The 27,194-nt window shown below is 46.4% G+C and overlaps 3 protein-coding genes across 3 annotated transcripts in view; 1 reads left to right on the top strand and 2 right to left on the bottom strand.

Annotated features, from left to right (window-relative positions):
• The window catches only part of SETD1B (SET domain containing 1B, histone lysine methyltransferase), a 70,646-nt gene extending 65,506 nt beyond the window's left edge, over positions 1–5,140 (top strand). Inside the window, exon 18 of the mRNA XM_032800734.2 lies at positions 43–5,140. Within this exon, the coding sequence (XP_032656625.1) occupies positions 43–216 (174 nt within the window). The 3' untranslated portion in view covers positions 217–5,140. The remainder of the gene's footprint in view (positions 1–42) is intronic.
• A 7,642-nt stretch (positions 5,141–12,782) lies between these two features.
• HPD (4-hydroxyphenylpyruvate dioxygenase) lies at positions 12,783–26,277 on the bottom strand. The gene is made up of 11 exons (XM_032800559.2): positions 26,197–26,277; positions 25,270–25,312; positions 23,829–23,911; positions 22,485–22,574; positions 21,053–21,156; positions 19,567–19,644; positions 17,761–17,923; positions 17,139–17,210; positions 15,081–15,203; positions 14,145–14,261; positions 12,783–12,893 (listed from the first exon to the last, which is right to left on the bottom strand). The coding sequence occupies exons 1-11, from the start codon at positions 26,275–26,277 to the stop codon at positions 12,783–12,785; spliced, it is 1,065 nt and encodes a 354-aa protein (XP_032656450.1).
• The window catches only part of DIABLO (diablo IAP-binding mitochondrial protein), a 236,982-nt gene continuing 223,911 nt past the window's right edge, over positions 14,124–27,194 (bottom strand). The window contains exon 7 of the transcript XR_012654709.1: positions 14,124–14,144. The gene's annotated coding sequence lies outside the window, so the exon portion shown is untranslated. The remainder of the gene's footprint in view (positions 14,145–27,194) is intronic.

Below are 27,194 nucleotides of genomic sequence, written 5' to 3'. Positions count from 1 at the left end.
TTTCAGAAAATTAACCCCTTTCCCAATTTTTCACCCCTGCAGCCAAATTGTTATGCTAAAGTCATCACCGTGGAGTCTCAGAAGAAGATTGTCATCTACTCCAAACAGCACATCAACGTGAATGAGGAAATTACTTACGACTACAAGTTTCCGATCGAGGATGTAAAGATCCCATGTCTGTGCGGCTCTGAGAACTGCAGGGGGACCCTGAACTAATCCCGAGGCTTCTCGTCACACTTGCACCTTCGGCCATGTCAGAACTGCAGTAACCAGGTGTGGTTGCACTTTGCCAAAAAAAGAAAAAAGAAAAGAAAAAAAGAGAGAGAAGAAAACCAAGCAAGTTTCGCACTTCTGTCAGGATCACAAGTGAAAGCAAAAAGCGCACGTGCATAACTAGGACTGTTCACGTTTCAGGTGCTCTTCCTCGTCAGATCCAACACACACAAAAGGTGATTACCACTTCATGGCATAGTATATCCAAACACTAGCTTCTCTCTGTTCAGTCTCTATATTACTGCTCATCGTACAATAATGGTACCGTTGTTGTTGTTGTTGTTGTAAACCTTTGTCTTTCCATAAATGCTGCTACCTTTTTCTCATCAGTTTGTTGTTTGAAAAAGACATTCAACGTTTAAATGTGAAGCAGAGACTGAAAATGCCATAAAGGGTTGTTGGGAGCTTGGCTGGCTGAAATTGCACAGACTTTTCAGAGTAAGCTGTAAATAAATGTATGGTTGATGTTACAGAGCAAGCCAGAGGCTTGGGTGTGAGAGTGTGTGCGTGCGTGTGTGTGTGTGTAGGCATGTGTGAGTATGCTTGGATGTGTCTACAGTGAGACTATAAATAAACTATCCTGCCTTTTCCTTAGAGATGGACCTGATCAATTCCTCTGACCCAAACATCCTGGAAAGCAGGGGAACATTCAGCTCTGTAATGGACCTGAACTTAATGCCTTAGGCTCACCTCTAATTTTCACATGCCATGCTGGTATTTTGGGGGGATCAATAGCTCTATTACCATACAGAAAAAATATTTAATACCACAATCTGCATAATTAATAAGTTTAATCAGTTACTTCGTCCTTACTCACAAAAGGTGGCTTGATAAATGACCTTTTCTGTATCTACGTTTCTGGTGGATCTATTCCTCTTTCATTCAAAATACTGAAGCTGAAATTAAGTGATCAGTACAGTCATTGTTTGTGCTGTAGAAATCTTACTGTCTTTTAAGCATACACTACTAGAACAGTTCATAGAAGATGGCACTGAGATTTCTTTCCCTGTAAGAAACCAGCGGCTGGGTTTCTTTTGTTGTTTATTTCCAACTTCGCCTCCTGACACGCAGCCTCTTTTCCCTCTCTCCCATGACTTTTCATTCAGACTGTTTGCGCTTGTATGGGTGAGATTCTTGTTCTGCTACTAAAGGGCTATGTTCTGCCACTCTCACTCACACTGAGCAGTACCTGAAACTAGTCCCATTCATTTCAGTAGGACTAATTATGGAGTAAGGCACTGCTCAAAGTGCGTAAGGGTATTGGAGTCTGTCCCAAACTGCGTACGATATGAAAATTGGTTTTTTAAGAAGTTTAACTTCCAAATAAAAGCATTATTTTCCTTTTAGAAAATATCTGATCACTGTAAGTGTAGGTTGTAATGAAATCCTCAGTTTTATACTAGGGGTTCCATTTCAAATGAGCCAGAATCCAATGCAAGTATTTATTTTGATCTGAGATGTGATTTGGTAAGCAGATCAGTCTTTCAAACCATATTCAATTCCTCCCGCTTACAAGACTTAGTTGTACTAAGCCATTTAAAAAAAAAATAGTTTGTAGAGAGGAAATTGGTACTGTTATCCCAGTAACTAAAAATCTTTTCCCTTTAGAGTAACTTGGACAACGGAGTTCATACTCTCTTCTATCTAGTGACGATTACTGCCTGATCATGCTTCAATGATCAGAAGTTGGAATCTTGGAAATGAGTTTTTTAGGAGTTATTTATACTGCATATGTATTTGCCAGGACTGTATTACAGTATGTAGCATGTAATATGGGGTCGACTTCTATATTTCATTTCTTTTTCAAGCAAAAGGCCTAGCAGAGCTGGAATATATGACCGATACAAGCTGCCTTAATATTATCTGCATTTCTAGCTGAGGATAGTTACATTGTCCCTGAGATTGGACACGCAATAGTCTTTCCTTTTTATTTTGTTTTTGTTTTCGTGATTTTTCCCCGCCCCCCCAGTAAATGCTTTCTGAAAATCTCCTCAGCAGTGGGTATTTGTGACCCAAAGACATAAATTTATTAGAAGCACAAGTGCTTTCTGTCTTTGAGAGCTGGTTATAACTACAGATTTGTTGGGGGCATTTTGGAATTAAGCCAACTGTTCCTTTATTTGTTTTAATATGATTCTTCCTTTCATACTGTATCTCCAGTTGGCATGTCTAAGGCTTTGGGGACTGCACTAAAGCTTTGTGTTTCAGAACTAAAGTTCTGAGTATCAAACCCATATTCATTTCTCTGTCTCCTTCCTTTCCATCCCTTCAAACTACTGTATCAACATTGGTTTCTTACAAATACATTGTCCAGTTTGCATGTATGATATGTTTCCTATGACACTGATGACCCCAGTGGATTGTGAGGGATGATAGGGTGGCCACATGCAATTGCCTTTGTCTTTATTAAGGAGAAGCAGCCTATAGAGACTCTGGCCAAGATTTAAAAAATGAGACTAATACTAGTTTCCGAGGGTGAAATTTTCAAAAGGGCTGAAGTACCATTACCTTCTACGTCACTCTGGCGCTTCTGAAAATGTTATCCCTAAATTCCTATTTAGGCTCTTAAATAACTACCCTGACTTTCGAAAGTGTTCAGCGCCCAACTGCTTCCATGGGGGCAGCTGAGTGCTCAGCGCTTTTGAAAAACCAGGTTATGTATTTTCAGAGTCTAAATATGAGCTTAGAAGCCTGACTTCATGCTTCCCTTTTTGTTTGTTTGTTTGTTTCTGTTTGTCTCCCTTCAGAATCTTGGCTTGCAGGGCCCAATATGCAAAGCTTCCGTCTTGAATTGAGCAGCCTCTGAGTGGGCCAGGATGGAGTGTTTGATGGTGGGACTTGTAGTCTCCAAAGGATGTCTCAGCTGACATTAAATGGGTGGCAGCAATGGCCTCCATTTTATGCGTACTAGTTTTGGTCGCCTCATTCCTGGCAAGTCACTCACGTGGTCTTGGTTGGGCAATGTCTGGGCACTCTGTAGATACAAATATGCATTTGGGCTGCCGTACCAGTTACGCATTTTATGACTCTTCCTAGTTACGAAGGCTGGTAGCCTACAAAACCTGAGATTGTAGAGCAAAATGGAGAGAACACAGTGTGGAAGGTATAGACATCAGCCCACGGCTGGCACAGCCTCATGCCCTGCTAAACTGGGTGTTACCATAGCCATTAAAAGCTCATTGCAATGTGGGAAGTTCAAGGAGGGGAGAAAAACTAAAATTAAAGCTTGCTAGGCATTCTTCTTTGAGAGGGTATTTACAGAAGTATTTTTCTGTATTTAATTGAAGACCACATCCTTAATTCTGCTTGGGCTTACATTAACAACAAACAAAAAGATTGAATGTGTTCCCTGTTAAATTCTCTCCCCTGAAACGGAATCACTTTAATGTGTCTGCTACGTGAAACAATCCCAGAAAATAACACAAAAGTTGTGGAAATGTAGTTGCAAGCATTATTATTGTCCCCAAGCGTGAATGCGCTGGCTTTAGTTATGTTTGTAAACGCCTTGGAAATCAGCATATATAGCAAGTGCCCTCTCTGCTTGAAAAACCTGCATGTCCTGCTTGCCGTGTTCATTTATCTGTCAGTTTCAAACCAATATTTTCCAATTCCAGAACTATGCTGGGTCCCATAAGTAATCTGTAACTATCAAGGGGTGGGAAGGGGCTCATCTTGCAGATATTTATATTGTACAGAACAGCTTATTTCTAGAAGAACAACATTTTTAAACTCTGACAATGCAGACAGTAGATTCAGCTCTGGTTTTTGTGACCTTTTTCAGGGATCATTTCAGTGCATTTCTATATAAAATAAAAATGTAAGGAAAAAAGGATTTTGAAGTTTAAAAAAATGCATCTTCTGTACATAGGCAAACTTAAGAATCTTCTCTTCAGACACTGTTTCTTGTAGAAACATGTTGAATTTTTTTGCTGATTTCTTTGTACTTCAAGAGCATGTAAATAATTTATTAAAAGTGACTATTGTAATTTGGAGTTCTTTTTAAAAAGAAGATTCCAGCTCGAACTCATGTCAGGAAGACGGGGGAGGGAGAAGGAATGTGTATAGAAAAGGAGCTGGTGGCATTTACAGCTTGTGTCAAGCTTTGTATAATGTAAATTCTGTATAAAATTTATTTTTTGTTTTTTTGGTCAAACAAGTAGATGAAATTAGAAGCATTAAGAAACTGAAGAGAAAAGAATGCCAAGTGGAGGCTTTTTTTTTTTTTTTTTTTTTTTTTTTTTTTTGCCAGTCTGAAATCTAATGTGCAAAATCTATTTATTTCAAGCAAGGAAATATGTACAGTCTATTAATAGACGACCTAAAATGTATTTAAGCAAATGTGCATCTGGATTTTTTCAATTTAATGTTTTGTTTTTATAAATTTCCTCTTTAATTGCAATTGTAATATTTGTACAAGTGAAAAGAAACACATTGTAAAGGACACTTTACTCCAATCGGCAGTTTTAAAAACAAAACCCAAAAAACTGCCCTCATTCCTTGCTGTTTCATGGGTTCTGTAAACAGGTTGTTTTAATTCACAGTGTGAAGGTTAAGGGCCTCCTTTAAAAGGAGGCAGGTAAAATGGTTTGCAATAAATGAAAATTCTGCTTTTTTTTTTTTTTTTTAAAGTTCTTTTAAATAAATCTCTGCTTTGAAGATTTAGGGTTTCTGCTTTCTCTTTTGTTAAGCAAATTTATAAATTTAGGGATGTTTTGTGCATATAGATTCTGTCATCAGTATGTATCTTGTTTTGAAGAAAGTGTTTTGGTGTGGATGTGTCATGCTGTATATATTTGTTCATATTTTTGTGAATTGAATACTATGTACCATTGTATTATAGTAACTTTTATAAAGCAAACCATAAATATACTGACTTTTCTTACAGAAAAAACTGTATTGTGCTTATTACTCTATTACAGTGGCATCTAGAGGCCTCTGAGATTGGGGACCCCATTGTGCTAGGACCCATATGGCCACACAATAAGAGACTGTCCCTACCCTGAAGAGCTACATTTTGTTAACATACCCATGTGAATCTTACTGCAGGATCAGGGCCTACAAACACAGAGCCCGATTCTCTCACCCTTTGTCACACGTGTAACCCCGTGACCATCTGTATGGATAAGGATCACTTACTTGAATAAGATTTGTGGGATTGGGCTCATACTTTGCACAGCTATAGCTCTTCTTATCCCAGGATCCCAAAACACACTAATTTAAACGTCCATTGAGAGAGTTTAAGGAACCATGATGATCATCTAGCCTGCATGTCTCTCAACATCCCTTAGAGATGCTGTTGCAGGCTGTTTGTATTATCTGTCTGTGACACTTTATGCTGTGAGGTTGGCAGGGAGCTAAGAACTTTTAGTTTGGGTATTTTTTTTAATTGTGCTATATCTGTAATGAACTTGGTCTACGTTTTACAGTAGAGGGAAACAGACACAAAGTGGAGAGTCTTGCCCAAGGTCACTGCCATGGGTGTATGTACCCCATTTTAGCCCAGCAACTGAAGGGTTAATACAAGCCCTGTCAGCCACTGCTGATTGGCAGTTTACCAACAGCTGGGAGGATAAAAGGGCTGGGAAGCAGAAGGGCGGGGCGCCTAACAGAGCAGTGAGAAGGGAACTCCAGTAAGCAGACTGCTAGAGAGCCCCTAGGGACAACACCCAGCAAGGGACCAACAAACCCAGAGACTGAAGAGCCTGCTGAGACCCGAGGTAGGAAGGAGCTCAGGGTACTGTCCTGGTCAGCAACCCTGACTCTCCTTATCTAGCTTGAGGGCCGGAGCTGGAACCCAGTGGAGTGGGCAAGCCTGGGATTCCCTACCAGCCCCCTGGGGGGTTCCAGATTCCTGGACACCAGGAGTAGACTGACAGCTCCGCTGAGCTGAGAGAGCCAGAGCCATGCACCCCCTGCCTCCGTTTGACCACAGGGGGCACTGCCTCAGTCACACATCAAGATAGTGGTAGACCTGAAGATAAAACCCTGGAGTCTTTACTCTCAACCCCTTGTTTGGCCATCACAGTGCTACTGCCTCTAGTCATTATTTGCAGTATTGTGGCAGTGCTCAAAATATGCTAGGGTTCTGTCTGTAGGAGGAGGCTGTCCCTGTCTCAGAGAGCTTACAGTTCAAACAGATGAAGAAACAAGCCCAGTGTGGCAGAGAAGGATGCTGTGAACTAGTGTTTGCCGTGGCAAATTTCATCACTAGGGTGAGATGCCGTTTCTATTCAAACCTCCCTCCCCACAGTCTTCAGTTGATGAGAATGGCCTGGATTTTCAAAAGCTCCCGTGGGAGAAACTGGCAGTTTAAGTGGCTAAAAGGGTTTTCTAAGGTTCCTGGGACTGCACAAGACCTTTTCAGAAGCAGCCTGGTGCTTGGGCGCAAGGGCTGGATTGGACACATTGATAAACCACCTAAAGGCATGGTTCTAGGGTGGGGTTAACTTGATGGGCTTGTGGATTTTCAAAGTTGTCCGAAGTCGTCGCTCCTCCCACAGTAATGTGCTTCTGAGATAGTTATAGGGAGGCACAACGTGACATCCATCTGCCCGTCACCTGTGTTCCTCTCGGTCTCCCTCCTGATCTCCATGTTCTCCTAAACATGCTCCACTCTCCATAACTGCCAAGTTGTGTGCAGCTCCCTGGGTGATATTTCTCAGTCACTAATTGCTCCTCATTGCAAGCAACTGGGGTGGGGAGGAAGGTACAAATCTCCCCACACCAGTGGCAGAGGGAGGCAGGACTCTCATCTCCACACAACCACCTCTCCCTTTCCCACTCTGGATCCAATGCTTGCCCGGCTCCAACTGCTTTGGGTCCCCTCAGAATTCTGCCTCAGTGGGGAAGGGCTGGCCTAGCCTGTCCCAGCCCTCCCCAAGGTACATTTGCAGGGAAAGGAGTGGGCTTTTTCCATTCCTCTCCCACCCCTTCTTGTAGAAAAATGTGTTGTCCCAGCCTGCTGGCCCTCCTCTCCAGTGCCTTCCAACCTCTCCCCCCGCAGCACACATGCCCTTCTGGGAGAGGAAGGGCTGCCCTCTGACTCAGGGAGGGTGGGGGGAGACACTTCCCTTCAAGGTAAAGGGGGGGCACAGTACAATGTTGGGGTGGGGGCAGTGACATCCAGGAGAGAGAGAGCCACAGGAAGTTGGATGGGAGAAAGAGATGCAAAAAAAGGGGACGACCCCTCCCCGTGGCTGGGAAGAGAAGCAGTTCCCCAGGCAATCAATTCATAGAATCCTAGTATATCAGGGTTCAAAGGGACCTCAGGAGGTCATCTAGTCCAACCCCCTGCTCAAAGCAGGACCAACCCCAACTAAATCATCCCAGCCAGGGGTTTGTCAAGCCTGACCTTAAAAACATCTAAGGAAGGAGATTCCACCGACCTCCTAGGCTACCCATTCTAGTGCTTCGCTACCCTCCTGGTGAAAAAGTTTTTCCTAATATCCAACCTAAACTCCCCCACTGCAGCTTGAGACCATTACTCCTGTTTCTGTCGTCTGGTACCACTGAGAACAGTTTAGATCCATCCTCTTTGGAACCCTTTCAAGTCGTTGAAAGCAGCTAGCAATCCCCCCTCTTTCTTATTCGCAGACTAAATAATCCCAAGTTCTATCAACGTCTCCTCATAAGTCATGTGCTCCAGTCCTGAAATCAATTTTATTGTGCCCTTCTTGACTCTTACAATATTTTCCACATCTCCTCGTAGGTTAGGGCCAACAACACACTCTCCAGATGAGACTCATACACTGCTGAGACAAGGGAATGATCGACCCCCTCGATCTGCTGGCAATGCTCCTACTTATACAGCCCAAAATGCTGTTAGCCTTCATGGAACAAGAGCACACTGTTGACTCATATCCAGCTTCTTGTCCACTGTAACCCCTGCGTCCTTTTCTGCAGAACTGCTGCCTAGCCACTTGGTTCCTACTCTATAGCAGTGCATGAGATTCTTCTGTCCTAAGTGCAGGACTCTGCACTTGTCCTTGTTGAACCTCATCAGCTTTCTTTTGGCCCAATCCTCTCATTTGTCTAGGTCCCTCTGTATCCTATCCCTACTCTCCAGCGTATCTACCACTCCTCCAAGTTTAGTGTCATCTACAAACTTGTTGGGGGTGCAATCCACACCATCCTCCTGATCATTAATGAAGATATTGAACAAAACCGGCCCCAGGACCGACCCTTGGGGCACTCAGCTTGATACCGGCTGCCAACTAGACATGGAGCCATTGATCACTACCCGTTGAGCCTGACGATCTAGCCAGCTTTCTATCCACTTATAGTCCATCTTATAGTCCTCTACCTACCAGCCAACTGAGTTCTGGCCACCCCGCCTCCCCATCTCTAATAACTTGTCCCTCTTCACCCCTCAGGCCACTTGTTTTTCATCTGCCCGTCCACCCCCTTTGATGGGTTGCCTTCTCTCCCTTTCCCTCTCTGCCTCCTTCCAGGTGTCTCCACCCTTCTGCTCTCAGCTATTTATGCAAACTTTTTTTTTTTTCCCCAAATCATGCAGTTTGGGACTAAATGCTGGAAATTTGGGGGCTGCAGGTTCTTGTTGACAATGGTGGCAGGAGTGTGTGCGTACTTGTTCCAGTTCCAACTAAGCTCTCTCTTGTCCAGCAGGGGCCTGAGCCTGGAATCCCCTCCAGTGACTTTTCCTGGCCACCTCTCTGGTGCCAGCCCATGGGGCAGGAAGACCATGTCTCCTCCTCTGAGCCAATGCTCCTCTTGCAGGAGGTTTTGAGGGGAGGCAGAGCCAAACATAACACGTTATGTTGGCAGTGGGGACTGACTGGGGGAAACCAGTGACAGGACTGTAGCCATATTGTCTAATGATCTGTTTTATTTTCAGGTCAGGTGCTCACAGATGGAATTGGTTGGCATTTGTGTTGTAGTAACAATTTGGTCCCGTCTCTTGAGTTTCTTACATCGATGCTATGGCACAAATCCTCTGCTGGCATAGATGGACACAACACCACTGAACTCAATAGACTTGTGTCAGTTGACGCCAGGGCTGAATTTGGCCCCCTCTGTGATGACGTTGAGCAATGTAAACATAGACTGTCCTGGTTATATGACACTGACAATGGTTTAAGCATCTCTGCTGAAAGCAATCTTAGGAACTGGTGTATAGTATAAACTGTCAGTGATGTTTTCTTCCTCTTCGTGAGAAACTGGTGCCCCTTCCCGCTAGTTAACCAAGTCAGTCACCCATCTCTACCATTTCCTGAGTCCCTTCCTCCTCTTAGGCTATCTGCCTCTTCCTGTAACCCATCCATGCTTTAAGGACGGGATCTCCAAGCATGGGGGGGGTCCCCTGACCAGATTTTTTTCCTGCAGAGAAACAACGCCCATAGTCATGACTCTTACTCTGTTCTTGGCTGTACCTGGTTTGCCGGGAGCCTGGTATCACAACACACACGGTAACATTTTCATAAGCTATAGGTACTTGGGAGCCTACGTTTCATTGAAAGTCAATGGGACGTCAGTTTCTAAGGCACCTGGGCACTTTTGAAAATTTTACCCAGGGTTGGGCTCTCTCCCCTAAGGCAGAGTGAGAACCGACATCTCTCTCTCTCTCTCTGCTGCTTTTAAGTCTTTCAGACCAGGAGGCGGCAGAGCCAAATATATTCTGGGATGTTTTATTTTTTGATGTTTCGTTAGCAAACAGATGGGCTTTGTTCTGCTCTTTTGGCCATGTGCGTATATCGCCATCTGTGCGCTATTACTCTGGTAGATGTCTGCATCAGTGGCAGGTCTCTGTTTCTCATCAGTATTTCTTTGAATGTATGTGACAGAGGCTGAGAAGCTGGGGACACTAACTGCAGATCTGGTTACAGGGATCCACTTTTATGAGCATGAAGTTTAATTGCAGCCAAGAGCTGATTGAGAGCCAGGAGAAAAGGCAATTGCTCTCTCTAATTCCAACCCTCACCTTCCCATTCCCTAGCTCTTATATCCATCAGAACATTGACACTTCAAAAAATATTTCTGCCACAAAGGCTGAGTTAGGTTTTGCACCTAAAGCAGGAATTCAACCCCTATATAGTATCAGAGGGGTAGCCATGTTAGTCTGGATCTGCAAAAGCAGCAAAGGTCCTGTGGCACCTTATAGACTAACAGACATTTTGGAACATGAGCTTTCATGGGTGAATACCCATTTCGTCGGATGCATCCAACGAAGTGGGTATTCACCCACGAAAGCTCATACTCTAATACGTCCGTTAGTCTATTAGGTGCCACAGGACTCTTAACCCCTTTATAATGTATGGACAATACATTGCATCCTCCCCGAAGTTACCACACATACTCTTTGAGTACAGAACACATTTTCTGAGACTGTACATGTTAATTAGCTTAGGAATTAAAATGAATTAGACAATAACTACATTAAAGTGGCAGTTCAGGTTAAACCACATTACAGGGACATTGTAATTATCCCAAAACCAAGTGTTAGAAACCCAGGAAATTCACAGGTAAGATTAAATGTAAAAGAAATCCAAACATTTTTAAGGTATGACATGCAGTTAGGGCACCAAACCTTAACTCTGCCGTCTTTGCATTTCTCATATAGTTAAAATTCACTGAAATTTTGTGTGTACGCAACATGCAAATAGTTCACTAGGATTAATGGTTGTTTCTTCCTGTTATTCTTCATAACTGAAATTCCTCCTTCAGCAGAAACCTGAACACTATGCTATAGTGCTGATTAAGGCATTTTAGTATTTAGCAGCCCAGATTGGATTAAACTGATTTTAAAGACATTTGATTATTTTTAAATCCCGCTCCCTATGTCAGTAGAGGATAGAGTTACGGTTGTTGGAATGCTCTAATTACACTGCCAGACCATATCACATTTGGATTCCTTTTAAGTTTAAATTTAACTGCAATGGTAGCAAGTGAATCCTCCCCTTCGGGGACCATAGCCGCCTGGCCCCGCCCCTTATGCCCAAGGCCCTACCCCTTTTACCCAGTGAAGTCCCGAGGGCCCACACCGTTGCCGTAGGAGCCCTGGCTGAACTGCTCCAAGCACTGGCTTTCCCGCCCCAGCTGCTTCAAACCGCTGGCTGACCCAATGCGCCAGCCTGGCCCGAACCAACCCAACGTGACCCAATGTGCCGGCCTGGCCCAAACCGATGCACTAGCCCGGACCGAAGCAAGCTGACATGCTGGCCCAAACCAACTTGATACACCAGTCCGACCCAAATCGACATGCCGGCCCAGCCCGACCTGACGCGTCAGCCAGACCTGAACCAACCCGACGCACCAACCAGATGCACCGGACTTACCTGAACTGACCCGACGTGCCAGTCCAATCAGAACTGATGTGCCAGCTCAGCCCAACCTGACACGCTGGCCCAGCCCGACCTGACGTACTGGGCCGACCCAATGCGCCGTCCTGAACTGACCTGACGTGCTGGCCCGACCTGAACCAACCAATGTGCCAGCCCGAACTGACCCGACGTGGCGGCCTGACCCAAACCAACCCGATTTGCCAGCCCAAACTGACCTCACACACCGGCCAGCCCGACCCCAAGTGCTAGCATGACCTGATCCACCAGTCCAAACTGAACCGACCCGACACGCCGGCCTGAACTGACCTGATGTGCCAGCCCAACCAGAACTGACCCGACATGCCAGCCTGACCCGACCCAACATGCCTGCCCGATCCGACCCAACTCGCCAGCCCGATGCGACGTGCCAGCCCAAACTGACCCAACATGCCAGCCCGACCAGAACCGACCCAATGTTCTGGCCCACCCCAACCCAACGTACTTGCTCGAACCGACTGGACACGCCAGCCCAGACCAAACTGACCTGATGCGCCAGCCCGACCTGAGCTGACCCGACGCACCAGCCCGACCTGACCCAACATGCCAGCCCGACCTGAACTGACCTGATGTGCCAGCCCAACCTGACCTAACGTGCCAGCCCGACCCAACCCAACGCACCACCCTGACCCAATCTGGCCCAACACACCAGCCTGGCCCAAACATACCTGACCCAACATGCCAGCCCAACCTGAACCGACCTGATGTGCCAGCCTGACCTGACCCAACATGCCAGCCCAACTCAACCCAACGCACCACCCTGACCCAACCCGGCCCAACACACCAGCCTGGCCCAAACCTACCTGACCCACTGGCCCGACCCAGCCCAAACCGACTTGACGGCCCAGCCCAAACCAGCCCAGCCCAAACAGACCCACCATGCCGGCCCAAAACCTGGGCCAGTCTGAGCTGAGCCCCACCAGCATCTGCGGTGAGGGGGAGAGAGAGGCAGGGCATCAGGGCGGAGCTTGGGTGGGGCCATGGGCTGGGTTAGGGGAGGCTTAGCCACCTCTGGCCTATTATACCTGCTGCCCATGCTTAACTGTGCATTTCCTTGGTTTATATGCTTAGCGTTGGGCTAATTACCCAACTAATCGGGGATTTTTTAAAAAATTGTATAGGAACGTTCATATATGAAACTAATTGTGCCTGCTGCCTATCTCTTGCTACGAGGCTCTAGATGAAATTAGTTTCTCCATTTGCTGTCAGTACGGTAAGGTTTCCTCTTGCATCCTGATCATCTTCTATAGCTTGAAACAAAGACTTGAAATTTCCAGCACCAAATCCCTGCATATGGGAAGAAAAGAACATTAACTGGCACATGGACATAACAAATGAATTTGTTATATCAAGAGTCTCAGGAGTAAACCGAGCAGTCACAAGAGGTTTACTTACATACAGTGGAACCTCATTCCCTAACGACACAGAATATTATTGTGTCCTGGTGGAGTAGGAATGGGACTTGAAGCCATGAACTTCTGCCATTGACAACTTGCAGGGGTCATAGGCAAGTCATCTTCCTGTGCCTCAGTTTCTCTCATCTAGAGATTGAGGAAGCTACTGCTTACCTATTGCAGCTCCCAGGAATCTTGTGAGGATTAATTAATTGAAGTTTGATAGTGGAATGTGTGACACAAGCTGCTAATCATTATTTATAGTCTCAGAGCCATACCAAAGGCTCCATCGAGAGTACAGCTTTATGACATACATATTAAAATGCCTCCCCTTTCCTTCCCACTTCAGAATGATGATAAAATTAAGCACATACTTCTGGCATGACAAGGGAATAGAGCAGGCAAACTCAGGAGAATCTCTTAGCTAGGTCTGGATCTGGTTCTATCTTTCTGTTTCTGCTGTATCCACCCAGCGTGCATAGGCACCAAATAGAGCAATAAAGAGAATTCTCCACTGAGGCCCAGAAACAGGCCATTTTCTCTGTTGGGAGGAAGTCTCCCCAGTCGGCTGTCTTACACAGTGCTCTGAAGGAGTGAGACACTGATCATTGGCTGAAGGAAGGAAGTTAGTGGGTAAGTACCCTTTGGAATTTCATACCATTACAATCATGGTCCGGAACTGCCAAACATCAGGCTTTTCATCAGCAGCACGGTTAACAATCGAGATAGCCTGAGCAGGCCAAGGTCCCTTTAGGATGTGATCCAAGAGCAACTTGGATTTCTAATGTTTCTTTTGTAAAAATGGCTTAGCAGAGGTTTAAAAAGCACAGCAGCTCACAGGTCCCATGAGAAATCCCACCATGCTGCTTGCAGCTGCCATTTTGGGTTGATTGGTCTAAGGAACCAAGTCTCTACAGCAGCTTTTTCATTTTTCAAAACTTTAACTTTAAGAATCTCAAAGCAAAATCCCTGTGTGATCGCAGGGACATGAAACAGAGCCAAAATGGGGCCAGAAGCTCATTGCTCCTGCCTACCAGTGCTTTTTTGGCATAGCTTCATTTTTTAAAATTACAATGAAAAATCTTAACATTTTCAATTAAATCAGCCAGGAAAGAAACTCTCAAGCCCCAAACACTCAACAAACCTGGTGGTTGTGGCGTTGTATGACTTCCAGAAAGACAGTGGGTCTATCCTGAACGGGTTTAGTGAAGATCTGAAGCAGGTATCCTTTCTCATCAAAGTCAACTAAGATTTTCAGTTCCTTGGAAAGAAAAACAGTAAAACCGATTGTTCGGAGAATTGTTGAGACGTTGGAAGCTGGTGCTAAATAACCCCCTAAATCCACTTGAATCTTTCAACTATATCGTGAAAAGTTTTTTGATGTCTGGTCTGCATCAGAGCTGGTTGAGTTGGAATATCTGGAATTCTGTGGCATTAGGATCTTTAGAAATTATGATTTAAACACAATCGTGTTCTGGTCAAATGCCAACCTGTGGAGTTATGTTGTGGTTATCTAAAATTCCATCTGCAGTTTCAGGTGGATGCATTACTCTCTACTTCCTTCCTTCCTAAATGATTGTCATGTCACTGGGTTGTTAAAATAACTGTCACAGTCTGTCCCCAGGAGTGGCTGGATTCTAGTGGTGAGTATAGAAAACAAAAATTTGTTTTCATGAAAAATTTAGAGGTTTTAAGCTTGTTTTTCGGGGAGAAGGTGCGTTTGAGACACTCCATACCCCAGAATAGACAATATCTAGTGATTAGGGCATTCACATGGGATCAGAGAGACCGATGCTCAAATCCCTGTTCCAAACGGGGTGGGTCTGTCTCTCCCTCCAGCCATCCTGGACCTGAGAAATTCCTGACAAATTTATCAATGAAACCGATTAATTTTCATGAACAGTTTCAGTTTTGGCACATAGGCATGTTCCAACAATTGATAAAGTCCCACCCAGCTTGAGTGGTGAGGGAGGAGATGGCATTCGGCAGAGCTCTTTGGGATCCTCCGGATTGGAAAGTGTTATTGAAATGCCAGAGCTTGCATTGCTTTGTCTGCATATGCCTTGAGAACCAGGCTGACCTCCAGTTTGTCGATGTTTTCCTTAACCTTGATTTTGGCAGATTTCAGCTTCTCTCGCAGTTGGTGGTAGTAAGTGGCTGGAACCCTGATAAACTCCATGCCCCGTTGTTTCAGATTGGTGACCTGTAACACAAGAGTGAGATCCGTTCAAGTGGTTCTTTCGCTCGCCCCCTTTCCATACCCTACTGGCTAAAGCATGGCCAGTTGCTGCTGGGTCAGGGCTTAGGTTCTGGAAATGCAAGTAGCTGGTGTGAGAAGCTCTGCAGCATGTCAAGCGGAGCCCATGCAGCATAGAGAGCCAGATGGCAGCTCCTGATGCAAACCAGTCCATGTGCAACCCTCCTAGGCTAGCACTCATTCAAGCCATAAACAACCAGTGCCTATCCAGCTGCCTGCATGGCTGCTGTAACAGAACCTACCCTTATAGCAGCACTTCCACATCATTAAAAAATGAACAGGAAAAGCCAGACCCGTTCTAAAAGGGAAGGAGTTAAAGGGTCACAATAGAAGTCTGCTGAATTCCTGGAAACAGAGAGAGAGAGAGACACTCCAAGAAATTAACTGATGCTAATGTAACGCTGACAGACCCCTGTTGTCAGTGGGTGGGATAGAACCTGGGACGTCTGGAGCTGAGCGTATGAGCCTCTAAGGCATGAGCTAAAAGCCATGTGGCTCTTAGCTAAGGCTGTAGCAGACTCATTAATATCTCGCTATGTGGTCTCAGTGCAAGTAGATGGGACAGAACACCTCACCCAGGAGGCGTGTGGGTTACACTGAGGGCTGGTCTACACTACGGTATAAAATCGATTTTAGATACGCAATTTCAGCTACGTGAATAACGTAGCTGAAGTCGAATATCTAAAATCGATTTACTCACCCGTCTTCACCGCGCGGGATCGATGTCCGCGGCTCGCCAGGTCGATTCCGGAACTCCGTTGGGGTTGGTGGAGTTCCAGAATCGATATAAGCGCACTCAGGGATCGATATATCCCGTCTAGATTAGACGCGATATATCGATCCCAGAGCAATCGATTTTAACGCGCCGATACGGCGCGTAGTCTAGACGTGGCCTAAGACTCCTCTGCTCTAGCCCATCTGGTTTGAGTCCTAGATGGACAGGACAGATGGCATCAGGAGTTAGCCTGTAGTCTTCCGACAAGGTTCTGTGACTATGAGTGCTCAATATCCCAACAACTCTGTGTGTGTAAGAGACAGCAAGAGAGAACTTAGTGCTGGTGAAATAGGTCAGACTGACGGGCCTGGAGTTTCTAATCCTATATGTATAAACCGACAAGTACAGCATGCGCAGTGGTAACATGAGCATCCTCCACAAAGCTCCCTGCCAATCTGCCTTAATCTTGAGCTGGATGTACTACCTTGAAGGGCAAATCCTCGTGGCCCAGTCAGTTTTTGGCGTCTCTGCTGTGGCTGCTGACAAGGGGGACAGGTAATGTCAATTGTGGTGGGTTTTTTGTGATGTTGACACTGAACTGAGACCCACCAAACTTCTTACATATGGAGCCACTGAAGAAATGGGTGTCTCTCTTGTACTGGTTGGAGTAGGAGAATGCACAAAAATCATGCAAAATAATTGGACAGAGGAGGTGGGTGAGGTGATATCTTTTACTGGACCAACTTCCATTGGTGAAAGAGACAAGCTTCATCAGGTCTGGGAAAGGTCCTCAGAGTGTCACAGCTAAACCGAATGTGGAACGGATCGTTAAGCATAAGGAGTTAACACATGTTGCAAGAGAGAATTCAATGTGCAGTGGATGGTTGACATCTCTGCAGCCATATGACAAAGGAGAGTTAGTGGGTTGTTCTGTGAGCCACCATTGCTGAAGCAATTAAGCAAACCCCTTGGAAACAGCTTTAAAAATGTTCGCTGTCAGAGGTCAGCTCAGTGTAAGTGAACTGGCCTGTTTTGCTCACTTCGCAGTAGCTCAGAGAAAATTAAAGGCTCTGCTACATACAGCGACTTAAAAAATTTGTGCAACATACTGGATTTCTTTTCATTTTTATTTTTACTCATTAGCAGCATTAAATTGCCAGACTTACAGCAGTAATAATGTCAGGGGTATTCAGAGCAATATGCTGGACTCCAGCTCCTCCATAGTATTCAACATATTCCTACCAAGAAACAAACAAACACTATTAGTGCAGGAATTTTTTTGGCTCTGCTTCAACTGTTGTGTATTTTCTAAGTGGCTTTTATGCTTAAAAACAAAAGAAGCAAAAGCAGTCGCAGCTCAAACCAAGGTCTTGCCTCCAGCCCAGCCACAAAACGGGAAATTAAACTCACAGGTGTTTTACTAGTGAAATAAGAGGGCTAGCCTATGAGTGTTAGGACAGCAAACTCAGTGAGTGCAAGCAGCTCCCCTGTTTGTCTGCCAGTCCCTCGCTCTGTTACAACAGCTCTGTTGAATAAGAAAAGGTTCTTTTCCCAGAGTCACTTTTCGGACCATAACTGCAGAGCGTCACTCAGGAATAACTTCAGTGGGGCATCGCCATCTAGTGTAATAAGCGGGCACTGACTCATGAGCCCTCCTGAATCCTGAAATTAGGTCCTGGCCCTGAGCAGCTTGTATCTGTTATTTCTGTGGGAAGCGCCATGCATGACCACAGCCCTACGGGGAAATAACCATCTTGATGTCAACACCCAAGTTTCATGAGTATTTACCTGAATCTGGGATTTTTTCTTGCCCATTGCTGGCTCGTTTATGGGCATTTTTATGGTCTCTTCATAGTTGGCGACCACAATGGAACGCAGGGCACTGAACTGTGTGTGCAGTTGTTTATCATCCACAGACCAGAACCGATGAAACAGAAGGTTCTTCTGGTACCTGACCGGGAACAGAAAAGGCAGATTTCATTCCCCCTTAAACCAACTCATAGCTTCTGAGAACTGTGGACTTCAGCGCTGGTGAGTTTCTGTCACTAGATTAATAAAGTAAAGAAGATAGTTTCACCCTCATTTGTCAGGGTTAACCCACGAAACTCCCTTCCACTTTCACAGGGCGTGAGCAGTTGAATGCCTGCAGATTCACAGGACAACACATCCTTGCCACCACGTCATCTCACCTGTTGAAATTAATGGGCAGTACATCATCTTCTGGCAGAGCTGAATTGGACCCACTCAAAATAACTTTCATTTACACTCACTCTGCCTTTCACTGCTGTAACTCTACTAACTTCAGGCTTCCTGCATGACTTCAGGCAACTCCCTTAGTGTTTGTCTACACAGTGCAGCAGAGCATGCCAGAGAGGTGTGATTTGTAAACACACTAAAGTGTTGCATTCTAATGGTCCCCTATAGCTTCTGCTGGCGTGCCTAGTTCAAGCAGTAACATAGGACTATGTTAACACGAACTAGGTTCCTTTTAGGCCACACCAGCTGGGTCTACATAGGGCAGTTCGAGCGCTTTACAAATCACACCTCTCTAGCGCGCTTTGCCAGCGCTGTGTAGATCAGGCCCTTAAGGTCCTTCTGTGCGTCCATTTCCCACCTGTACAATGGAGACGCTAGCACTGCCCTGCCTCACACAGGCATTGTGAAGATATATACATTAAAGATTGTGAAGCACTCTGAGATCTACGCACACTATACAAATGAGAGGTATTATGTAGACTTCAGATTTTGTAGCATTTAAACTGACGTGGTGATGACAGTTTTTCCATAATGTGCAGCACTGTCAGCCAGTAGGCATGTAATGTAGTGCAGTATATCTAGAGTCATGTTTTTAACTCCTCCCATCCCAGATGTTATTGCTACCACCACCCTAGTAATAATTAAATACTGCTTAGTCTGAGTTAAACAAGCTAATGTTTCAAAACATAGTTGACTTGAGCTATATGCATGTAAAGTGTATTTTTCTCCTTGTATCTGTATTAGGGATCCTGTAGTCACTATCGTTGACAGGGGTTGCATACATACAGTGGCTGCAGTATCAAGCCTTAGATATATGAGCCAATCGTCCTAAAATCAACCAGACCCAAAGCAGGCAGCTGCTGTACTAGTTCTGACCAAGGATCAAATTCTGCCCTGGCCATCACTGGGTGAGGTCAAGGAAGCTGCCAAATGCCTCTTCTGCTGCCCAAATCCTGTCTGCCCAAGTAGGGTCCCAGGAGACAGGAATGGAGGAGCAGCAGCAGATGTTCACTGAAGTTCCTCTGAAAGAGATCCATGTATGTTCCAGACCCGTGCATGCTGCAGACATGTGGGCAGGCTGGTCGTGATCCTAGCCAGTGGATAGCACTCTCCTAAATCCCATAGCACACTGGCTGGCCCTTGCCCTCTGGGGTGCTGTGTTGGAATACAGCCCTGCTCCCAGGAAAGCCAGAGTATACTTTCCTAAGCTAACTGAACATTGTGCGAAGTGTCCTGAATAAAATAAATAGAATGTTAAACATCAACATAAATTACTGAACACTGTTGTTAACAGAGAGAATTGCTTGAGCAGCTTTTTCTAACTGCTACAGTTCTCACCATTCTGCCACAGGGACCATCTGAAGATCCGGCTGGTTCCCCACCACGTGGTCAATGAAACTCAGCTTGCCACTTGGTCTGGGAAAGAAACACCAGGTCAGTTTTCATTCAAAAAGCAGCTGGCATTGATGCATGTAGTGACACAGCTCTTAAAATATAACCAGTGCCATCAAAACAGGCACCAGTGAGAAGGAACCAGGGTCCCATGGAAGGATGCTCATCTGCTCCTAACACACAACTCCCACTCCATGCCAAAGAGATAAAGCACAACTAAAACTCTCTGCCAATAACCCTGGGGAACATTCCCTCCAGGCCCCATACTTGGGTACGAGCACAACTGCTCTCAGTGTAATGCACTGTCCTGTGTATGCGTCACCGTTGGTTGGTTGCTCACATGTGTGATCATGTCACCCCCTATGGCTGAGCTTTGGGGGAAGGGTCCAGCAGTCAAATTGGGTTCTGAATTTTGCATCTGTTCCCTGTCTTTTAAATGAGTCAAACTAAACCCTGACTCTAGTCACCCTGTACATTTGGTTGGGGTTGTGACCCAGAGCCAGATGGGAATTGTGTGGGTCACGCCTGTCATGCACACCTTGTACAGGGTCGGTTGCAGGGCTACTGCTAGCAGGTCAGGCTCCTGTACCAGATTTAGCCTGGCTACAGAGCTACCTTTTCCGGGCCGTACACCAGAGCTGTGTCATTCAGAAGATCCTTTAATACAGTGGTTCTCAACTAGGGGTCCGAGGCCCCTGGGAGGCCACAAGCAGGACCAGGATTAGACTCACTGGGGCCCAGGGCAGAAACCCTAAGCCCTGCCACATGGGGCTGAAGCCTGGGACCCTGAGCCCCGCTGTCTGGGGCTGAAGCAGAAGCCTGAGCAACTTTGCTTTTTATGGGCCCCTGTGTCATGGGGCCCTGGGCAATTGCCCTGTTTGCTACCCCTAATGCCAGCCCTGGCTTTTATTTTGTTGTTGTGACACAGGTGGGCCGTGGAGTTTTTATAGCGGGGAAGAAGGAGGGGAGGCCCAGAAAGTAAAAGGTTGAGAACCCCTGCTTTAATGTACTGCCAGGAATGGCTGGTGTTAGCTTATGTTAAGGTGTTGTCGTCGTGCCATCTAGTGTCTGAACGGGTATTCCATTCCAAGGCCCATCTTATGTTTTGACCAAGTTTCGCTTGTGAGTTTTCAGGTACATCTGAGCCTGAAACTGCAAGCATAACTGGGCAGTGATGGACCCCAAAGAGAGGAAAAACAGAAGACGTTTGCAAGAGACCATGCAAAGCACAATGCCTGAGTTCAGCACAGGTCTAGCTAGAGCTCACATCTATTGCATACAGACAGCCCAGCCTCTGAACATTTCACTGGACCATACAGAAGCTAAATATCTATGATCTGAGGACCTGACCATGAATGCCTTACTCAGCAAAGCCAGTGGGAGTTTTGTATGCGTAAGAACTGCTAGATCAGGCCCTGTACAATATACTTACAGCTTTGGCAACAGTGGGTCTTTGAAGAGAGGCGGCTCAAAGCCAGGTAAGAAGAGACCTTTGTAGTTAAGATTTTCTATTAACGTGTGTGTCGTGTCTCCATACTGGGAGGGGAGAAAATGGGTAACATTACAAATATTGTCAAGTATCAGAGGGGTAGCCGTGTTAGTCTGGATCTGTAAAAGCAGCAAAGAGTCTTGTGGCACCTTATAGACTAACAGACGTTTTGGAACATGAGCTTTCGTGGGTGAAAACCCACTTTGTTGGATGCACAGGATACTTTGCTGCTATTACAAATATTGTTCCTCTACAAGGATTGTGATAATCCAATAACTGTTCAATAAGCACCTGGACCTGTGCCTAGTTCAAAAATGTAACTTGCACCTTGCTGTGGGTTCTGAAGTGGTCCAATGAGCTTCTTTCCCTCCCAGCTCCCCACTGCCAGGAGCTCCTAGTGAGAGAGGCCATTCGGATGCTGTTTCTGGCCAGGACGGGAAACACAAGGGCTGGGAATCTGACAAGGCAGCCAATCCAATTTGCAGACCCAAGAAGTTCAGAGGAGCTTCTTATCAAACCCAACTTAAATTTGGAACCCTTTCAGGTTCACCAAGCCTGACTACTGGCTCACTGTAGGACGATGCGAGAGGCAGAAGCCTCTGATGCCCAAGGGCTTACCAGCACCTGTTGCTTTCAGGAGCAGGGGTCCAGTTTTGACTCGCCGACATGTGATACGGAATGTGGTACTGGGTCTGAGCAGTAAGTAGCCCACAGATTTTAGAGTGCTAGAAAAGCCTATGCTAACTCCAAGTGCTGGCTGCAGAGACTGCAGATGTTTCCTAAATATTCACTGTGCAGGTTCCAAAGAAGTCATTGCGTATTTTGAAATTTCCCATGTGTCACTAGGCTCCTGTAGGGGATGTGTTCCAGAACAGAGATGTGGGCAACTATAGGGGCTTCCATTGACTGTAGCTGGGGAACTCGGTTTAGCCTGCACTTTGCCTCAAGTTAGTCATATATTCAGAAGAGTGAGAGAGCCGGGTCTTCTGCTGGAAGGGGGCAGACAAAGGCGGATTTATGCCACCTTCAGAATTCTGGCCTGCTCCAGGGGCTGGCATAGCCTCACCATAAACTAGAGCAGCCCCAGGGCTGCTCTAACTTACAGCGGCTATCTATAGGCACCAATGGGCTGCTGTAAAGCCACAATAGTTGAAGCACACCAGCCACTCAATCTGAGCCACCACAGAGGGGCAGCGCTGGAGCCTGGAATTGGGGCCCGAAAGCTCAGCTCTGCAGCATTTGATAGAAAGTGCCCATGCAGCTGATCAATTTCCCTTTTCACTTGTGAGTGTGATTAGTGATCTTGCAGCCTCGACTCCTGCAGCCCACAACATTACAGTCGATGGAACACAGACAACTCTTTCCTCAGGCTTACCGTCTGGATGACTGCAAATTTCACTTTTCCATATTTGTCTTCCTCTACCCAGGGCTCTTTCACTATCACTGCCCCACGCTCTTTAGCTTTCTGTGAAAGAGAACAGAAGAATGTAAGAATTGCCATGCTAGAGCAGACATATCAAGCCTGGTCATCTGTCTCCAGTACTGGCCAAAGTTGGATGCTTCAGGAGAAGACATACAGCATCTAAATCTACAATATTGATGGGGACAATGCCCGAATCGGAAAGACCCTGGATTGACTGTCCCATCCCATGGGGTGGTTGCAAGGCTGGGAGTTAGAAAAAAACAATCCTTTATAGTAAATGACGTGAATTTCATATGGAGCAATTGAGGCACAGCACACATGGAACCTCCGAACGTTGTCTCCATGGAGTCAATTTTCAGAGCAGAACCGCACTTGGAGGCAAGTTCACATCCCAGTAGATGGAAACTATGGTGCATCATGTTCTGTGTTTCTCCAGTGTCAACATTTGCTTCAGTGCAGTTGCTGCACTTTTGCACATGGGCCAGAGAGCCTCTCACACTTTATAAGTGGTTAAACTTATAAAGAGCCTGAATTGTGTTCTACATGGCGTACTTAACCCTGCAAGCCCTGGCGATGTTAAACTGACCTGGCTTGGCCACTTCAGTACTTGGTCCTGCCACAGCACAGGGAGAGTAGATGACTTCCTGAGGTCCCTTCCAACCCCACCTTTTTACAGGGCCGCCCAGAGGATTCAGGGGGCTGGGGGCATGGCCAGGTCTTTGGTGGCGGGTCCCTCTTGGAGGGAAGGACCCACCACCAAATTGCCGCCGAAGAATGAAGCGGCGGCAGTAGAGCAGCTTAAGTGCTGCTGATTGCAGCTTTTTTTGTTTGTTTGTTTTGCTTTTTTTTCCCACCGCTTGCGGCGTTTGTACTCACCGGGCAGCGCCCGCCGCCAAAATCAGGGGCAGCTCCAGGCACCAGCACGCCAAGCGCATGCCTGGGACGGCAAGCCATGGGGGGCGCTCTGCCAGTTGCCGCGAGGGTGGCAGACAGGTTGCCTTCGGCGGCATGCCTGCGGAGAGTCCGCTGGTTCCGCGGCTTTGGTGGGCCTCCCACAGGCATGCCGCTGAATCCGCGGGACCGGGGACATCCCGCAGGCAAGCCGCCGAAGGCAGCCTTCCTGCCGTGCTTGGGGTGGCAAAATACCTAGAGCCGCCCCTGGCCAAAGTGCTGCCAAAAACCTGGAGCGGCTCGTGAGGCCCCTGTGGGGCCTGAGGTCTGGGGCAAATTATCCCATTTGACCGCCCCCCTCTGGGCAGCCCTGCCTTTTTATGGGTCTTTGTTTACATCATTTACCTCCACAATGAAGTCGCAATCCTCGACTTCAAATGCAATGTCTTTTACACCATCTCCATGCTTCACCAAGTGCTTTCCCATTTCTGTGCAAAGAGAAAGACAGTGTGTGTGTGTGTGAGAGAAAGAGAGACCCGAAGGACTTCTTGTTCGCAGTGCCTGACAGACCAGGCATGGAGCTCAGTGCAGCTGGACGGCTTGTCGCTGGCTCGCTGCTCTGTCTTGCATGAACAGCTCCTTCCTCCTGATTAGATGCAGCAACGTGAGAAACAGTTTTCAAAGTTTCCCATTGATTTGGTAAGTGTGATAATTGCACAGGTACGCAAAGGGAGGGAACAGATAATGGCATGGCATGCGTTAGTCTTGAGCAGGTTCAACCACAGTCACAATGACTCCTGGTCCAGGGCCGAGCTTCTCACCTTTGCAGCACTCCCTATCCCTGCTTCACTTGAGAATTCAACAGTCCCTCACAGGGAAGCAGCAATTTCAGGTTACAGGAACCTGTTCTCAGAGGTTCAGGATGGGGATGCCTGGCTGGGCAGCAGCAGGAGCACACACTTTAGCCTCAATGGCCAAATCAGTTTATTGTAGCAATCAATTCCCTGACCTTCCTTCTCACTGCCCCCACCCTATCCTCTTGTCTGCTTTGCTACTGAAAGTCACGTGTAAACCCTTTGGGGCAGAGACCTTGTCCTCTTAGCTGGACCGTCTGATGCCAGCAGAGCTGTAGGGTCTGTAAAATAATCATGCTAAATAACAGCCAGCACTTTTCCCTTGTTGTGGGTGTGCTGGGGAGGGGGCGAGTGCTTTCCACAAGAGGATCATCTTGGACTTCAGGGAGGATCAGAGCCGATCCGAAGACTAAAGAAGTGGTAACCCAGTAAAAGTATCATCTGGATTTGTGAAATGACAAAATTCTGTTCCCATTCACAGCCATGGTGGCATTTGTAAGATACCATATGAGCTTGAACGGTCACTTACAGGCCTGCTCAGAGCTAGCTCACCCTATCTATCAGGTAAAGATCACACTGTATCCTTCCTAAACCAGGGTAGGCAAAAAATGCTTCCCCCGGTAACCCAGGGCCTGAGAAGAGACTGCTTCGGAAAGGGAGGATTTCCAGCCACACAAGTTAGGACCCCTCCCTTTCCCTAAGAGCCTGAATCTGCTCTAAAGGTAGCTGCTGCTGGTGGCTGGGTTCCTTAGGGTCTAGTGAACAGGAATTTGTAGACAGTGGGCAGGAGAAAATAGCTCCTGTCCCCTGTTTACTTTCCACACACAGCTCCTGCAGGACAGGATAATAAATAGCCCCGTGATAGCAAAATAGGAAAAATGGGGGAGGTCTAGTCGCTGTAGCCTTCAGCAGTGTTCCCTGTGCAGATTACACTCCAGAAGGGTTCAGCTGCCTGCAGTCCTGTGTCATCCCTGATGAGCATTTTCATTTACCTTCATTTTCAGGGTTGAGAGCAGATGAGAGGACAAATATGATCTGAAAATTAAGCAGAATACTATACGTTATTTACTGTCAGATAAGGAGGGAGATCTGTGCAGTGGGAGATCTGTGCAGAGGAGGGTTTGCAGGATTGGACTCTAATAGGTAAATTAAAGCTATGTATGTGTTTTATTTGTATAAATGCTAGTGAATGCTTTTATGCAATATTCATCCAGCACTAGTTTAAAAAAACCCAGAATGTTTTGCATTGCTCTGTTACTGACCAGTCCTGCAGTCCTGACTCAAGCAAAACTCCCATTGAAATCCCTAGTTTTGTCTGAGGACAGGCTAGGAAAGGAGGCAGGACTGGCCTCAGAGAAACTGGAGATTAGAAAGTCCCTTTTTGTTCTCCTTTATTTTGGGCCAAGGATCAGAACATTGTAAAAATGTCAGTTCCTGGACCCGAAATGGAGCCTTTTGCCTCCATTCCAGCTGAGGAAGCAGATGTAATAGGTGCATTGCCTCACAGGACATCACCATGCGAATGGGCCATTCCAAATGGCTTCAAGGACTCTGATGCAGTTTATTTTAATGCCACAAAATGTGACAAGCTGGAATTCAGATGTGACCCGTCTACCTTTGCCCAGACAAAAAGACCAAGCATCTCAAGAAAATGAACCTGGGTGTTCACCTCCTCAGCTGGCCATGTGACATCACTGGGGCACCTGGGTTACATCATGTGCCCAAACTAATAGGGAGTCTATGCGAAAGCCAGGATTGGAGTTCCTGGTTCCTTGTCTGGTGCTGAGACCACTAGACCTCACCCCTTCTCTCTCCTGATTTAACTGACTGAAAACAACACTTTATTATTCCCGATACACTACCAGAGTAGTGACATTATTCTTTAGCTAGTACCTCAAAGCGTTCTTCAGCAAGCTTACCTTATCCTGCTGTATTACATGAGACACCACTTCTCTGCTGCCAGTTTCCAGGCCCTTATAGGCCAGTTCTTCAAATCCCATTTTATTACAATAAAACGAGGCAGCCTTTGAAATACATGAAAACGTTCGAGTTAAAGGAAAGGTTGGTTTTCCAGTAACACTCATTTCCGCACTAGCACTCCCCAAAGCACAGACAGCTTTTTAGCGTCACCCTCTGGCCCCAGTCTCTAGCGAACAGCTAGTGTACAGTATGATCCAGCTGTTGAATGATTTGAAATATGGACCTAAAAGAAATCAAACTTCCCTCTCCATATGGACCTCTATTAGTGCACAAGCAAATCCTTGTTTGTACATCTGAAGAGGAGACCACAGTGGTTTTCAGCCTGTGGCCTGCGGACCTCCAGGGGGCTGCAGACTATGTCTAAGATTTCCAAAGGAGTCAATACCTCCATTTGAAAATGTCTAGGGGTCTGCCAATGAACCCAGCTCTTTCACAGGGTCAAATGAAATGTTTCTATCCTGTGCAAAGCTCCACCATGCTAGACACAGCCCCATTCACTGTGTTACTTTTCAGAGCCTGATTTAGGCTGTCAGAGCATCAGGCTGCCCCCAGTGGCTGGGTCTCCAGCTAGATAATGTGATGGCTTCACAGGATACCGTGGCTGATAGGTGACTTGGCACCATGAACATTTACATGACTAAAAGCTTGATCCTACAAACCCTCATGGGGCAGTGGGTGGTGCTGAGGTCAGAGAACCAGGTCATCTGGGCACACGCCACGTGCAGCAGATGAGATGGCAGCTGCCATGGGCTGTGTCATGCTCAGCACAGCTAGTCTGGGCCAGCAGCCATGAGCAAGGACTAGGAGGAGGGGGCAAGGAGCAGATGGGGTAGAGTTGTGGGTGTGACTGGGGCAGCAGAGCACAGCCTGAGTGCGCAGCAGCTGTTTCTGTTCAGAATTGTTGCTTCTCCTGCAGGGTGGGAGCATGGCCAGTGCT

The sequence above is a fragment of the Chelonoidis abingdonii genome, chromosome 22 (genome assembly GCF_003597395.2).
Source record: "Chelonoidis abingdonii isolate Lonesome George chromosome 22, CheloAbing_2.0, whole genome shotgun sequence".
Classification (NCBI taxonomy): domain Eukaryota; kingdom Metazoa; phylum Chordata; order Testudines; family Testudinidae; genus Chelonoidis; species Chelonoidis abingdonii.
This window is presented reverse-complemented; position numbering and strand designations above follow the sequence as displayed.